The sequence below is a fragment of the Sabethes cyaneus genome, chromosome 1, assembly GCF_943734655.1.
Source record: "Sabethes cyaneus chromosome 1, idSabCyanKW18_F2, whole genome shotgun sequence".
Classification (NCBI taxonomy): domain Eukaryota; kingdom Metazoa; phylum Arthropoda; class Insecta; order Diptera; family Culicidae; genus Sabethes; species Sabethes cyaneus.
The window spans coordinates 64,655,561-64,673,481 of NC_071353.1; the positions used below are offsets into that span (position 1 = coordinate 64,655,561).

General features: G+C 39.6%; 2 protein-coding genes across 2 annotated transcripts in view; one reads left to right on the top strand and one right to left on the bottom strand.

Annotated features, from left to right (window-relative positions):
- The window catches only part of LOC128745768 (mpv17-like protein), a 61,825-nt gene that overhangs the window by 29,358 nt on the left and 14,546 nt on the right, over positions 1 to 17,921 (bottom strand). The window lies entirely within an intron of this gene.
- On the top strand, positions 12,063 to 14,655 carry LOC128734063 (uncharacterized). The gene is made up of 2 exons (XM_053828057.1): positions 12,063 to 12,396; positions 14,226 to 14,655. Exons 1-2 carry the CDS (start codon positions 12,175 to 12,177, stop codon positions 14,616 to 14,618), a joined length of 615 nt encoding a protein of 204 aa, XP_053684032.1. The 5' UTR covers positions 12,063 to 12,174; the 3' UTR covers positions 14,619 to 14,655.

Genomic DNA, 17,921 nt, shown 5'->3' on the forward strand with positions numbered 1-17,921 from the left:
TGTCGTTCTGTATACGTAAGATGGTATCCAAGAATTTTAGCTGCCCATTAATTTCTAATTCGACGGTATATTGCATTCGCGGGTGAAAACTATTGAAAATATTAAGAATCTCCTGTACATGATCGACTTTGGCTCTCATTAGGCAGTCATCTACGTAGCGCATGTAGAAACTGGGTGTACTCCTCGTTGTTGTAGTTTTTCCAAAGCCGCCTGTTCGATGCGCTCCAGTACGATGTTTGCAACTGCGGGGGAGAGAGGGGAGCCCATTGGCATTCCGAATTTTTGGCGGAAAAATTCACCGTTGTACTGGAAAAATGTTGCCTAAAACCTAACACGATTTTCCGCATTTCCATAAAACTACCCTTTTCAATGCGAGTATGCTGCTCGATTTCATCCCATCGTTGGTCGACAGACTCTAGTGCAAAGTCCACAGGCACATTTGTGAAGAGAGAAACGACGTCCAAAGAGAACAGAACGGTATCCGGTGGCAAGTTTTGTTCCCGTATATTTTTTACAAATTGAAAACTGTTGTTTTCAAATTATTAAAAATATCAGTATTTTTATGACACACAATGCAAAACTAGTTATTCCCGAATATGTTCAGGTATCAGCATCTTTGGCTCGAGCAGCACGTTCCTCACAATCATATGGAAGATGTGTGCCTTGCCCATTTGGCCGGTGTCATCATTTACCTGATGAGGACGGGAAGGAAAACAGGAGGAATAGGAAGGGGTGGACGAGGAGTTTGGACAAACACAAACACATACATACCGAGAGATTTTTGTACCCCCGAGGGGATACTGCAATCCTTGGTAGTTAACTTATCAAAAGTACACTCCCTGGGGGGTATACTCATGATAAATAAGAACTTATAGCTCAATACCGCTTTCGGTAAGAAACATCAAAATATCTCGTAATTTTAGTTTCCTAAAATCCGGTTCATTTAAGACGTAGGATCCAAAGACCCTATGGCGCAATTGTGCTACTGCAAGACAGTTGCAAATTACGTGATATGGTGTACCGTAGTCGGATTCACATAAATTACAATGAAACGATTCAGCTCGCTGAATGATAATTTAGTCTGCAGTCCATATGATAATTTAGTCTGCAGTGACCAGTCAGTGATCTGACAAGAATACTGCAATTTACCTTTGAGTGTTGCAAAATAAATTTCGCAACCTTCTCACAAGGCTTAACAATGAAACTTTTCGTTTGACGACAAGTTTCAAGATTTTCCCAATAACGTACATGTTCAGATGAAAACCAAGATCGAATCTTTTGTTTTATCCAACATGCCGCAATTGGTAAAGCAGGTTCTGGTCCGAAAACCGACTTTTCTGCTCCAGATCTTGCTAGTTCATCAGCCCATTCATTTCCGGTTATACCAGAATGGCCAGGAACCCAAACCAGATGAACGGCATTTAGAATGCTTAGTTCTTCTAATTGGGTGTGGCAGGCGATGACTGTTTTAGATTTAGAATTAGCCGCACAAAGGGCTTTTATAGCGGCTTGACTGTCAGAACAGAAGTAGATAATCTTGCCTATCAGTTCTTTCTGAAGTGCAAACTGAGCTCCGCACACAATTGCAAAGATTTCAGCTTGAAAAACGGTGCAGTAACTACCCAACGAATAGGATTCCTCCAACTCCAGCTCACGGCAGTAAACACCAGCACCCGCGCGACCTTCGTACAAGGAACCATCGGTATAACAGACCACATAGTCGGAAATTTTTCTTTCCGTGTAGCCTGATATCCAATCCTCTCTAGGAGGCAAGTCACTTGAGAATGTCCTATATGGGAAAGTACGCATGAGCGTTACATCGCTAGGAGCAAGGGCAAACTTGTCCTCAGCAACAATTTGCGACCACAATCGAGTATGACCAGTGGAACCGTCCACAGACTGCCAAAGGCCAATCGCGTGTAGTCGGTAAGCACATATTAGTGCCTCTTCCTTCAGGTGGAAGTGTAGGGGTTTAATATTGAAAATAGCTTCTAGGGCGGCAGTAGGAGTTGTAGTAAATGCACCAGACATTGCCATTAAACACATCCTTTGAAGATGGTTTAGCTTTGTCTGGACAGTCACAACTTCCCCTCTCTGCCACCATACAAGACAACCATACGCCAGTATTGGTCTGACAACGACCGTGTATAACCAGTGTATGTATTTGGGTTTAAGCCCCCAAGAGTTGCCAATTGCTCGTCTACATTGCCCAAAGGCCATGTACGCTTTTTTAATTCGGAAATCAATATTTGTGGACCAGTCAAGCTTGTAGTTGAGAATCAACCCCACGTACTTCACTTCGTTCACAACATCAACATCCGAATCGTAAAAACGCAGAGTGCGAGCTCCATTAGTATTTCTACGTCTTGAAAATAAGACGTTAGATGTTTTGCTCGGATTTACCGAAAGTGCAGTTTCTCGGCACCACGTTTCCACGACGCGTAGTGCCTGCTGCATTAAGTCAAATAATGTGCTTATGCACTTTCCAACTACTAGGATGAGATAGTCATCCGCAAAACCATACGACGGATAGCCTAGACCATTGAGTTTCCTCAGTAGGCCATCCGCCACAAAGTTCCATAAAAGAGGCGAGAGAACGCCACCTTGTGGACATCCACAAACACTTTGCTTCCAAATGCTTGCTTGCTGTAAGGACGAAAAAAGCAATCGGTTACTAAGCATTTGTTCTATCCCCTTTATGATTATTGAAGGTACATTATGATAACGAGCAGCCTCCAAAATGGAAGCGAAAGATACGTTATCAAACGCGCCTTCAATATCCAAAAAAGTTCCTAAGCAAGATTCCTTTTGTGAAAAAGCAACCTCAATTTTATCCATCACATCATGTAATAAAGTAGTTGTAGACTTGCCACTTTGATAAGCATGTTGTGCTGAATGAAAAGGAACTTCTACTAAGCTTGTTTCGCGGATGTGGTGATCAACAATCCGCTCAAGTGATTTAAGCAAGAAAGACGTTAGACTGATTGGTCTAAGCCTTTTTGCTTGCTCGTATGTCGCGCGTCCACCTTTAGGAATAAACTTAATGGTTATTTCACGCCATTGAGTTGGGATGTACCCAATAGCAATACTACACACAAACATCCTTCTCAGAATGTGTTTGAAGTACTTGAATCCTTTCTGCAGTAGAATAGGGTATATTCCATCTGTTCCAGGAGATTTGTATGGAGAGAAGCTGTTCACGGCCCACTCAATCGCTTCAGTTGTGACAAGTCTCCGAGCAAAAGCCCATGAGTCTAAGTCACCTAAAACGATTTCTGGATCGTTTCGAACTTCAGGTTCCACACAGCCCGGAAAGTGACTATAAAAGAGACATTCCAGGATTTCATTGTCATTCGAACAGTATTCACCGTTCGAACTTCGAATGTTATTAACCTGATAATCTTTCGATTTTGACAGTATTTTATTAAGTCGACTTGCCTCGCCGAAACTGGAAACGTTGCTACAGAACCTGTGCCAGCTCGTGCGTGCTAAAGATCGTAGAGCCTTTGCATAGGCTTTCCGGGCCTGCTTGAAAGGCTCCACGCCATACCTCCGACGTCTATTCCAGGCTCTCCTGCATCGTTTCTTTAGTTCCGCGAGATGAGAGTTCCACCATGGTGTTCCTCTAGTCGTTTTAATAGTTTTTAGCGGGCAAGCTACTTCAAAAGCTTCCGTAATAAAAGAGGTGACATCTACAGCCACATCCAAGTCGATCGATGACTCAATCGTCGGTTCGAATCCTTGAAATTTCGTTGCTAGTTCCTCCTCAAAGAGTTCCCAGTCAGAAAATCTCGGATTGCGAAAGGTTGCAGCGTTCAAGGAGACACCCAAATGATCAAAATATATAAAGCAATGATCAGATATTGGTGTCTCATTTGAAACATGCCATTGTGCCAACTCATGACTGATCCTGTTAGAGCAGAGTGTTATATCTAACACTTTCTCTCTACCAGCTCGTATGAAAGATGGACAATTGCCAATGTTGAGTATTCCAAGATTGGTACTACTCAAATATTCCATCAAATCAGAGCCTCTCAGATTGATATCCGAGCTGCCCCAAATGATGTTATGGGCATTGACATCACTGCCTACAATGAGCGAAAGCCCATTAGATTGGCAGTATCTCACCACATTTCTGAAATCGTCGCTGGGAGACGGTTTATCGTGTGGTAAGTTTGCAGAACAGTAGACATAGCGCCTATGGACATCATCCACGACAAGTTCTACTGTGACTGCACAAATATCTCGAGTAGTCAACTCAGAGATAAGGCATGCACTTATTGACCTATGCAACAATATGCATGCCCTGGGCATCAAACAAGGATTTGTCATACCAGTTTTGCTGAAAACAGCAAAGTTCTGGTTTTCAATATCCGTCGAATGAAAGTACCCCTTGCGAAAATATGGCTCCTGAACCAATGCGATGGTGACAGAGCCATTAAAAAGGTTTGTCGCATAAATACAAATTTGCTGCCCGTTTGTGTTGAAGATTTATTTGTGCGACTCTAACTATTTGACTAGCGGAGTATATGCACAAACAATCTCCAACACAGATCAGACAGCAAATTGTAAGCGAAGCCAATTATGTTGGCCAGAACGCACTTGGCGTAAAACCCATAAGGGAAATTGGGCAGAACTACCATGCTGTTCCCACGAAACGCAAGGGACAACAAAGATCGACCGTACCAGAGCCCCGCATGGCACAGTAGGGGCAAGATGCCCAAAGCATCCGTTCGCGACTGGCATGTTTTCACCCCTCATCGGCACGGAGTTAGACCTTGACTTAGGGGCTCCTGATTTGCCGACTCCCGGCAGGATCAGGTCCCGTGGCTCAATTTTTGCCCAAACATACAATTCGGCACCAACCGCCAAAGGGCGTAACTGCAGATTGTGTAAAACAGACCGATTAAGAGTCTCTCTCTCTGTGCTAAGCCAGCTGAGAAAATAACTCTCTCCCGGTGTGCCCACACCCCGCAGTCGCGCCGTCCGAAAAACCTGCGCCGAACTGCATGATTAGGTAGCCGGAAACCACACGGCGAGTGTTCCACTCTGTCTGCATACGACAACCAAGGTTGCGTACCACCAGGTGCGCAACTTTGGCTACCGTACCCCAGCCGGCACCTCGTGGAGGTAGAGATAGGAGTTAGAAAACAGAGGTGATATATTTGCACATGTTCCCTCATTTGCCAAGTCATTGTCGTTATTCTACAGCCAGGAAAACTTGCCTGATCTGCAGAAATTTTGCAGAATAACATTTGTCATGCCGTCCTACACAAATACATGCGCGTTAGCTTCGTAAACATTGTTGTGATTTTTAGTTCGGACGATGAAAAATTTTGATGGACGGATTTTAAAACGGTACAACGAATTTTATAAATAAAGTCAGTTGCGTAATTTCAATAATTTGCTTTAATAGTCGCTTTTCAGTTATTTCAAAGTTCACGAATCAGAAGGTAAGTGTGTTTTAGTCAAATCAGCACAAGAACTTTTGGAGTATTCATTAAATCCATCCAACAAATGATGAAAATTGGAATGGCTTTACTTATTACGACGGGAATTAGAAAAAAAAACATATGTGTGACCTACACGAAAAAAATAAAAACACATTAGGAGCACAAGTGAATGCATAAAGCCCTTTGTAAAAATTACTTTATCCTTTGTTTTTGCAATACACAAAGAATTACCGGGTTATTTCCGATATTCATACAGATTTCCGGTGAAAGAAATTGAATTTTGCATAAATCTGTCTCCCGTGCCTCTGTGCATCGCTCTGCTGTTTGACATAAGCAAGAGACTGGCAACCCTATCCCTACTATGTGTGTTTGACAGTAGCCAACATCTACTGCCGGCGCGGGTATTATTTGCAAAAATCTGGCTAAGATTTGAAAATAATACCCATCTGCCAGCATACCGGCTTTGCAGAGTGAAAGGAACAGAATGTATAGCGGTGTCATGCTGTTCCATTTACGCACGTGGTTAGATGTTGACTGCAAAAACATGGCTGCCTAGCAGGAACTTGGACATAAGCGATCGCTCTCTTGTAAGCGAGTGGTTGTTTGCTTGCAAGATCTTGTGAGTCAAAAATGAAACGCCCGTGTCACGTCAGTTCGTCAGTGGTCCTTTTCAAAAAACACAACGAAGCTTTATTCAGCAATATTGTAGATAATAACTAGCTCTACAAATGCATCATACATAAAATATTTTAAACTCGTTTAGCTGAAGCGACACGCGGTAGAGTCAAATGAATCAAAATTGAGACAAAGAGATCGTGCCATGCCTATCTAATGTTGATAAATATCGACCAGTAGGGGAAGGAATCAACCGTTCATTCACTTTAGTCATTGCTAATTATAATAAAACACTCTGCCTTCAAAATTTTAAAAGCTGATTACTCTCAAAACACAAATATCATATTATACCGAGCTGCTTCAAATGATCTCTAAATTTTCTCAGCTGTAGGGCTGTAGGCTGCAATACCAAGCAAATAGATGTGCAAAGTTTAAGCATTTGATTTAATGCTCGAGATTTATTTAGATTTATTGTTGCCGAAATCTTAAATCAACTCGATATTGCTATAGAGAAGCCATGAAAGTTACTCCCATCTTTCTAAGTAAGCTTATATGAAAGCTGTAACCATGGCAAAAATATTGCTCTTACTGTGCAGCATACATGCATATGGATTTTTCAATCAAAACAAAACTTTTTCGCTAAAGTGGGAAAATAGAATTCGGTCGATATACATGCTTTCTCATGTGTATTTCAATATGATATATTTTTCGACAAAAGGAGAACTCTCCTCTGTTTCGTTGGGTATACGAAGACAAAACTTGCTCCTGGGTTCACAGCTTCTATAGCTGATACGAAACACGTATGAGATTTTCCAGCGATAGCTGCCCTCGCATATCATCCATGCTGCTTAAACATTCAAGTGTACATGGCGGGGGATTTTCTTTCACTAGTGGAAGTACAACAATCTATAACGTGCTCAAAGTTCTCTGCTGGTTTGTTTTATAGCGTAGGAAAATCTGAGTTTCCGGTTGTTCAATGTTCGGTACTCAGTAGTTCTTACTAAGAACTTCTCGGGCAGGTCTTTTAACCAGTCTCATGTTAAAAGGAAAGCAGGCCACGACTCCTCCCAACAAACATTTTGGTTAAAGTAAAGCTTATTTAACTGTTGCATAACCCGTAGAACAAGCACTTAATAACCTATCATACAACAAAAATATTTCTTGTGCTAGTTGCTTTTGTGTTGCATATTGAATCGAACGTTTTACCAACTAACAGACTGAAATTTCTAGTATAATCTAATTTCCGAAATATTACGTTTAAACATTTTCAAAACTCCTCATAATTCTTATAAAGACCACATTTTGGTTCACTATGGTATTTTAAAATCTCGCTCATCGTACCTAATTAACAAGCACAAACTAACAGACGTAACACTCAAGCCTCATTATATCGTCAATGAAAACGATCATTTCAAATTTTCGCTTAAGCCAAGACTCAAACAACAGAAGCCAAGACTCAAACAACAGTCGCTGCGCGAGAACGCCACTCGCTTGCGCTGGCGCTGTTGTCAGATAATATACAAGTAAATTTATAGCAAGCTGCTTTGCGTAGCGCGAAGACTGTACCAGGTGATGCAAGTGTTTTTACCTTTGTTATACTATAACAAAGGTTTAGGAATTGGTCGAAAAACACGAAATTGATCCGAGGCCCGGAGGGCCGAGCCACATATACCAATCGACAGGGTTCGACGAACTGAGCAATGTCTGTGTGTGTGTGTGTGTGTGTATGTGTGTATGTATGTGCGGAGCGCAACTTTTCTATCGCCTGTTTCTCGGAGATGGCTGAACCGATTTGTTCGCTATTACTTTTGTTTGAAAGGTATTATTGCCTAGTATATCACTATTGAATTGTTTCGAGGTCCGACATTTCGTTTAAAAGTTATAAGTAAAAAAGTAAAAATTACGTGACACGATTTTCTCCGAACCCAAATGACCGATTTCAACGATCTTGGTATCGAATAAAAGCTCTTGTTAACACTAAATTTTTCGGATAAATTTTATTGAAAACAAACAATCAGTTTAAAAGTTATGCTTAAAAAACCTGTTTTGACAAGGTAATAATTATCGCCTGTTTCTTAGAAATGACTAAAGCGATTTATACGCTATTAGTCTCATTTGACAGGTAACATAACCTAATAGATCACTATTGATTTGTTTTTTGATTGGACGTTTAATTTGAGAGTTATGATCAATTGAATACAACACATTAAAATTTACAATAATTTATAACGATTTCATCTTAGATGATTTATCTAGTTTGAATTATTTTGGCATCAAATTAGAGATTTTAATGCTACAAATATATCTGCAAAATTTCAGAAGAATCGGTTTTGCCGATCAAAAGATATTAACCCTCCAACACTCGCCCCGACTTTTGTAATTCGGTTACTCGTGCGCACAATGGTCCAAAGCCAAAAAGACATGCGCATTAGAATTTTGACTGGGAAAACTTGGTTTTAGGTTTATGGAACCTTCGGAAGAATTTCTTGAAATTGAAAGTTCTATCGTCTGGTGCAATTTAAATTTTGATTAATCCCCCTATAAGTGAAATAAAAAAATTATTTTTCTTCAGTTTCAATATAACACATTGATGTGTTCTGCAAAGTTTTAGAACATATTATTACAAGAAATTTTGTTGAATACAGTAACCTTCTATCTATTAAGCGAAGAGAGAAAAATCTTATTCATTGTATATGAATTTGTAAGATCAGTTTTTTCTATTTTAGCTCTTTTTGTAATTGTTGCATTCCTTTTTATGTACTACAAAATTGTATAAATAGTAAAAATACACAACTTTGATTAATATAGTATACCTCTATGTTTGTTTGTTTAGGTGCTGTAGAACTTTGATTAAAAAAAAGCCTTAATTTTGACCCCGAATGACTCGACTACCAACAGATGCATTTTAAACATTTTATATTTGCTAATTATGTTGCTGCATACAGACACCATTTTTACATATGAAGAAACGAGAGAAACTTCCAGGGCCAATCGCGGTACAACTCACATGCTGATTGCTTCGTTTCTGTGATGTCAGTTTATGCTGATCTATTTGCCCAACAATTTAAAGTATTAATGCATAATTATGACATTTTGCTCATAACAAGGTAATTGAAGAACATACGTTAGTTAAGCAGAGATTTGTAACTTTATAACAATATGGCATTCAAAAACCTACACGTGTTGTACAAAATGCAACAGCGTGAGTAATCGAAGGTTAATAGAAATTGATGAAATTTATTCAAGAAAACTTTATTGATGTCAATCAAAAATAATGGCGTTACAGAAATTTATGCGTAGTTCAAAAACCTATGAACTAGACTTTTACTACGCAATGTATATGTTAAAGAATAATATTTCCTCTTATAACTTGCTTTTACTTGCACTTACTCAAACTAGAAACAACCAGCTTACCCTTACTCAGTAATTTCATGAAAAAAGGATCTATCAAAATTTATAGGTGCTGCTATTTTGTTCAAATTTTGTAAACTTATTAAATTTCCAAAAATTTAATGAAAACCAACGCACCACGCAACGTTAACCAATAGATGAATTATGTTTCGAAGACGTGTCGATTTCTATCTCAAATAGCAAGTAAGACCGTATAACAAAGGTTCCTTTCACCACTAGGTGGATTAAATCGGGTTTTTCTTCAAGTTTTAGGGGTGTCATTGAAACGATGGTTTGTTAGAAAGTTTGTTCGAAGTGTTACGTCTGTTAGTCCCTTCGGAATTAGGAATAGAGGAACGTGCTAGATGGCTCGACCGCGTTGAAGCCGATATGCTTGTGTCAAGACGCTCAACGAATTGGCGGCAAGTGGACTAAATATAGCAGAGAGTACATCTAAATACACTGAAGTCGCTTTTTACGCGGTTTTTTATGCGACTATTTTTACGCGGTTTTCGGAATTTACGCGGTTTTTTTTTACGCGGTTTTCGGAATTCACGCGGTTTTCGGAATCCACGCGGTTTTTTACGCGGTTTTCGGAATTTACGCGGATGTGCTCAAAACGTCTATATTTTCGCGTAGTGTTGAAATCCACAAAGTTTTTTTTTACGCGAAATTTTATTTTTTTACGCGGTTTTCGGAATTTACGCGGTTTTTTTACGCGGTTTTGATTTACGCGGGACGTATCCTGCGCGTAAAAAGCGACTTGAGTGTACAGCATGAGCCCTCCAGGCTCTATGTTGTTACAGGAGAAGGAGGAAAGTTTTATATTAACAATGCTGCAGTTTTTTTTAATGGAGCCGAAATGGCGCCCCTCTCAAAGTAGCGCTCCAAGCAACTGCTTGTTTTGCTTAAGGGAAGCACCGGCAGCATCCGACCGTATATAGCTGATCGACATCGACATGGAACGACAAATTTCAGGTAATAGTAATAGCCATTTTGGCCAAACTATGTTTGTCTGCCAGCGTGTGTTAGGGTTGCCAAGTGGCCGGTTTTTCACCTGCAAAGCCGGTGGCCGGTCAATCCTGCCAAAAGGCCGGTTTTCTGACATATGAAGCAATACTTTGCTTCTGACAGTAATTAAATTGTCCACCAGCACCAGAAGCAACTAGTTGTCATTCTGAAACTAGCTATGCTATCTTCAATAATCCATTTGATGTTCGTTGTGGTTTCGATTCCGGCGACTACCCAAACAATATGTCAATAACGCACATTACACATTCCAGGCAAATCCTCTAATAATATGCTGCGACAACCCCCTCCCCCGCATTTTTTGAAGGCAGGACCGACCGGCCGGTTTTTGTAATTTTGAGACTTGGCAACCCTAGTGTGTGTTGCTATTTCGAGCATAATTTAAGGACATGCAGCTTTTGAAAGTGGAAAAACCAGGGGTGTGAAATTATCAAAATTTTGCGGACTAACCATCCATGGATGGCGACAATTTGGAACCAGTCAGCTTACCGATAATAACAACTAATATTAGTTAAATTATAGCTAAGAGTCTGTGTTTAACTGCTTTCTAACTAGTTTCATTTGTTTTAAAATGAATCAAGCTTTAAGTAGGCACCAGAACCAAAAGTACCAAAAACCAATGAGTGGGACATGTACAATGTATGTAAATAGTTTGACAGCCACACCACCCCGCTGGGAAAAACATCGTTAAATTATCGCTGATGAGAAAATTTCCACGATAATATCGATGCCTGGCAAACATCCATATTATCGACAAGTATCGATAAGTTTTTCATCCCTAAAAAATGTGTTAAATTTATTATCAAAAAATCTTTTTCAAACATGTTGTGCATATGAAATTAATTACAATATATTGATATGGCTACAGAAACGCTTAAAGTCACAAAATGTATTTAAAACAATAATTAAATTGATTACAGTTTTAACTGTTCACCAACAACGAACCAGCATGTTTAGTGAAGAAAACATCCTTTTGAATGTGCTTCATATTACTGCGCCATATCGATTCCAAACCAAATAAACAGCATCGCTGCTCGCATGTAACGAACCTGTTTTCAGAGCTGCCACAAATACAGATATTTGTGCATACATAAATTTGGGACCCATCAATTATTTCAGTTGCTGTGATTTCTGGCTCTACTAATGTTCCTGAATTTTAAAGTAGTCCATAAACTATTTATGTTATTTAAAAGATTAGATCGAGAAAATTAAATACTCCGGAGAAAACGGTAGGGTCCCAAATTTATGCATGCACAAATATCTGTATTTATAGCAGCTCTGCCTGTTTTCAGTGAATACCTACGTGTGAGTGAGGCAAACGAAGATAGGTAATCATATGTTTCTCTTTTGCTGACAGACAGAGAGCAACACTTCCTCTCTGTTTTGTTGCTATTCGATGCTTGTGCCAAACACGACCAAATAACTTTGCCAGTTGATTCTCAGTGCTTACTGAGCACGAATCGAATTCGTGTCGAGTTGTTTTGCTTCGTTTTTACGGTTTGAAATTTATGGAAATATGTCGGACAGGGACGCCAGTGACGACGATTTTTTGCTGGAACAAATGCCTCCTCCAAAAATAAGAAATAGGGTTAAGGTATCAGTAGACTGGCGCAGTGATGAGGTTTACCGATTAATTTCGGCAGTTGAACACAGGCCACTGTTGTGGAATTCTTCCCATGAAGATCATATGTGCAAAGTAACGCGTGAAGCTGCTTGGCAAGAAATTGCAGCGGAATTTGAAGGCAAATTCGATACCGATCAACTAACTGCGAAATGGTACAATCTGAGGATACAATTTAAAGCTTATTGGGCAAAACAGAAGCGAGAACAGGGAATGAGTCATATAACCTGGAAATACTTTAAGCCATTGACGTTTATCGGTGGAAGTAGAAAAGATCAACAACGGTTGGTGAGTAGTGATGAGACATAGAGATCAAAATGCATACCAGTCGTTATCGATATTTCCTAGAAATTTCGACGATCGATACGAAAATCAATGATAATTTCAGAGATGATTTCAATGGTGATGATTTTAATGATAATGATGATGATGATGATGATGATTATGATGATGATTATGATGATGATGATGAACAGTATTTTTATTTCAAACAAAAAAACTGCTTTTGAAATTTGCAGAATTGATGACGACTGATTTCGCCTTAAAATGAATCATTAATAAATCATTAAATATTTTTTTCGCCTTAATAATCGACTCTAAGAACTCGGTTATCAAATCCCCGGATAGTCGAGTCCGAACTGCAATATTTTTTCAGATTTCCATTGATAATTTTTAAATTAAAATGGGTTGGAGCTCTCAAGACGTGATTTCTGATAAACTCCAACATGGCGGCAAATTCAAATTTTTTTCAGAAACTGCTTTAGGTATATCACAAACAAATTGTGTTATTGTTTGATCTATTTTATATCAAGATGTGTTGCAAAAACACTTTCTATCTTGCTTTATAACCAAAATATAACAAAACATGTTATTAATAGAAGAACGAGATATACTCTTTGTAAAATATTTTATGTATTGATATTTTTCTATCACATTTGTAACAAACGTTTCTGCCACGGCTACGGAGCTTCAATTATGTAATATGTTTGTTAGAGTCATCTGATTGGGAATCGATCAGACTTATTTGATCATCCAATGTTTCGATGTCCACTTACAACAATATTACGTTAAAATAATGATGAGTTACTATTTCAACTATCTTCATAGACAGGACACATCACTTATTGTTTTTACAGCATACCTATAAATAATTTACCTTATTTACCAATCGGGGCTGTGTTTATGATCTTACATTAGCACAAACCAAAAGTGGAGGTACTAATTCATGTCCTAATAAAAACTTAATTTCTGAAGGCGTAAGTAGACATGGAAAGTAACATCAAAGAATTTCATTCCTCCTTCTGGAATGAATTACTGTGTTGATTGAAATTTTGATGCTATTTGGTTACATCTTTTATCGTTATCGACACTCCCCCTTATTTGATTTTTTGATTTTTGTCCTACAACATTACAACGTTAGTTCGAAAATAGACATTGATGAAGCCTGCAAGTCGTAGGCGAAATACGTATATGTAACGAATAATTCTAGGTTAAGTTTGTGAAATTTATAGCTGACAATGTATGTTTGATGTATACAATTAGTATATGACGATGACTATCTTTGTAATCTATGTTTATAAATCTGTACTGTGAATGAAAAGATGATGAGTTTTTATGCCGAATGCCGATGTCAATGTTGTCAACTTAAATCGGCTTTTCCTATACAGATACAAATATACTTCAAGAAGACTCAGTCCGTTGAAGTTAAATAAAATAAAAATAAAATGAAAAAAGTTTTTGTAGTAGAAAAATAAAATAATTTAAAAAATATAAATAGTAGAATTTAAGGTGAAATTAGCAGTCATCGATTCTGCCAATTTCAAAAGCAGTTTTTTTGTTTGAAACAAAATTTCTGTTCATGAAAATATATTCGCTGTGTTCAGATTGACAAGATGAAAGCATTATTTACATTTTTTCATACAGAACCCCGCGCTTGGGCCGAAAAACTGCTTCTAAAATTGGGCTCTCCGATGAAAAGTTAATGACTGCTAATTTCCCGTTAATTTGACAAAAGTTTTCTTCCTTTCCTTCAATTTCAGGTTTCGTATTCTTCTAAGACGCTTTAAAAACTTCAGCCAACGTTATTCATGATTTTTATTTTTATTTTTCTCTTTCAGTTGGCTGAATGCGAAGTCAATACTACTAGTCCAAAGAAATCAACTCCATTTCAGTCGAAATCCAGCATCAAACGACTTCGCCCATCTTATCATAATTCGCTTCACTCGAAACGTGCGCCTGTTTCGCAGAACACCACACTAATGTCTCCGGCAAATGACTTTAAAAACGTCTCACCAATTTTGGCTAGTTTACAACAATCTTTGCAAAATATCCAGAAAGTGGACAGTTTTCAAGTTTTTGGCAATTTTTTGGCAGAAGAGCTACGCAAAATACCTGACCGAACGCTCGCTAACCAAATGCAAAGAAAGCTAACGCGTTTCTTAATGGACTGTATGGATGAAGTTGACACTGCATATGGAAACCAGTCGTTGAATAACAAAACTGATCTTTAGTTCTTTTTTCCTCACAATGAAACACCCCTTTCGTTCCTTTTCCACCTGATCTTAAATAATAAATAATAATTGTAGAAAAACTTATTGTATTACTTTTATTAGAATAGCCTAATTATTGTATGAACCTTAAACCGGTATCATTGGTCGACAGATGAAAACTCTGTCTTCCAATGACAAGACGGAAAAATTCGTACCTCCCGACCTAAGCATGTGCATGCTGCATGATGATGATTTTCACACCAAGTTTAGGCCAGTCTCCATAGCTCCTCTCGAGCCTATCGTAGAACTCGCCCTTACTGTGTTACCTGACTCACTGCGAATATGCGTTGTGTTCGCGGCATCGTGTTGGTTCGAAAGGTTTCGAAAAATATCGCCTTTGTATCGAAAATATCGTTAATTTTGATCACTAAAAATAACGTACTTAAACGTTATATTTCAAGTGCGAGTAGTACGCAATAATCGTATTGTGAAACTGAATTGTTATTTATGCAACTTTTTAGAAATTAAACGCTATAACAAAAGCACAACTTATAAAAAATCGTTTGTTATCGATATTAACTGCATATGCGTTATAAACGAATAAAACGTATGGTTACGTTTTATTTCAATAATACGTATATTCGCAGTGAGTCAGGTAAAACAGTGGCATCATTGGGCTTATCATGTGTCGGTATATATACGTTTATTAGGCTGTAGTTGAAGAATTTGCCCTTAAGGTGAAATGAGTCGTCATTGATTTTGTACATTTTAAAAGCAGTTTCTTCGGTGAAACAAAAAATATGTTCATGGATATATATTCGCCGTGTTTAGATTGGCAATGGCTAAATACATTTTTAAATACTGAATCCCTGTTTTGTGCTCAAAAACTGCTTCCGAAATTGGGCTTTAGACGAAAAGTTAATGACTGCACATTTTCCGTTAAGGCGAAATGAGTTGTCATTGATTTTTTGATTTTTTTTTTATTTTTATGAATTTCAAAAGTAGTTTTTTTGTTTAAAACAAAAACTCTATTCATGACAATATATTCACTCTGTTCATATTGGCAACAAGAATGCAGTGATATAGAGCCCCGGTTTTGGGCGTTGGTTTTGCTTTTCCAACACTATGAAACCGACTACGACGACCCTGACTCCCACTCTGAAACCGATGTGGTACTTGAAATAAGTGCCTGCAATAGGGTCTACTGCGCGGAGCTCCATTTCTCTGGAAATTGGCGGAATAGTAGCGAGTGGTGCACTCCGAGTCGATTAAGCTCTCGAGCAAGCAAGCCTCCTCGTGCCGGTGCAAAGAGAGTTCCAGGACATTCCAGGTTTCGAGTTTGCAATCGTTATCATTAATCGTTTCCTTGTTCTTTTCCGCGTCATATACCGATTAATCCGTTCCGCATTTCCAGTTTCGTTGTTCGTTGTATATGAGAGCTTCGGTATACTACCCTAGCGGGGTCGCGATACCTACATTTCGCTATTAAGTCTGTCAGTAAATCAACAATTTTATTGAAACCTATTCATTGTCCGTCTTACCCACACTAGCATCTGACCGTTTCACCCTCTTAGCAATTATAGTTCTAGTGTTTCTGGAGTTAAACCAGTCAAAAACTTAATTTCGATGACATAAGTTTATTGTTTACAAGCTGACCCGACACAAATTATTGCCAGAAATTAAACTGTACAGAAATCGTGAATCTCGGATGACTTTTGTCACAATCTCGAGTTTTGCAAGTTTCTGCGGAGTTTATGGGTAGTATAATATTTAAATTTGCAATTTTACAGTAAAGTAGAAAACAACTGCCTCCCTTGCTTAGCCTGATAAAATGAAGCGGATGGCAATTAAATATTCCCCATGATTATATAACATTTCGCCGAATACCATTTTGCGGAACACCACTTCTCGGTTGGTAAACGGCTGGATAATGCGGAATATAGACCCCATAGTGGTCGTTAGCCTCTTATCCAGCAACTCCGATCCCGACCTCCTCGTGGTACCAGCCGGAATACGAGCAACCGTAGCGGAGATCGGGTAACCAACCCCGGTGGAAACTAAGGTCGTATACTAACCGGGAAGGAGGTATAGTGCACCTCGGCACTATGAGATGGCAGCCCCATCGCGAGACTCGGTAGTGTTGCCCCAGTACGGCTACACACCTAAACTAAACTTAAACTAACAACATTCAAGCATATTCGGAGCGGAATATTCGGCATCGACCTAGGCGACGGAATAAGGACGACGAATGGAGACTCGGAACTTGGAACTGCAGATCGCTAAATTTCGCAGGTTGCGAGCGGGTGCTGATTGAACAGCTGGAACCCCGCAAACTCGGCATCGTAGCTCTGCAGGAAATCTGTCGCAAAGGAGAGAAGGTTTGGAAGATCCGTGGCGGAAAGGCCCAGTTTTACCAGAGCGGTGGCGCTACCAACGAACTGGGGACGGGCTTTGTAGTGCTGGGCGGAATGCAGGATCCCGTGATAGATTGGAAGGCGATCAACGAGAGAATGTGTGTATTGAGGATAAAGGGCCGTTTCTTCAATTATAGCATCATTAACGTGCACTGCCCGCACGAAGGTAGACCCGACGATGAGAAAGAAGCGTTCTACGCGAGGCTGGAGGCAACGTACGACAGCTGCTCGTCACGGGACATCAAGATCGTCATCGGGGATATGAACGCCCAGGTCGGTAGGGAAGAAATGTATAGACCGGTGGTAGGACCCCATAGCCTGCACACCGACACAAACGATAACGGCCAACGATGTATAAACTTCGCAGCTTCCCGAGGCCTGGTGATCCGAAGTACCTTTTTCCCACGCAAGTATATCCACAAAGCCACCTGGAGATCACCTGACCAACGTACAATGAACCAAATTGACCACGTTCTCATAGAGGGCCGGTTCTTCTCTAACATCACGAACGTACGCTCCCGTCGGGGTGCGGATATTGATTCTGACCATTACCTAGTAGCAGTACATGTGCGCTCAAAGCTGTCCACCGTATACCGGACACGTCAAAGCCGCCCTCCTCGGCTGAACATCAGGCAGCTAGATAACCCACAAGCTGCCGAGAACTACGCGCGAGTACTGAATGAGGCACTGCCTTCTTCCGAGGAGTTAGGTGCTTCAAACCTCGAAGACGGTTGGGGCAGAATACGCTCGGCCATCGGAGAGGCCGCTACCGCGGCACTAGGTATTGGGCCTCGGAGTACACAAAATGATTGGTTTGATGGGGAATGCCAACAAGCGGCGGAGGAGAAAAAAATGCTTGGAAAAATTATCTAAGTATTGCCACTAGAGAGAACCTGGCCAAGTACCGACG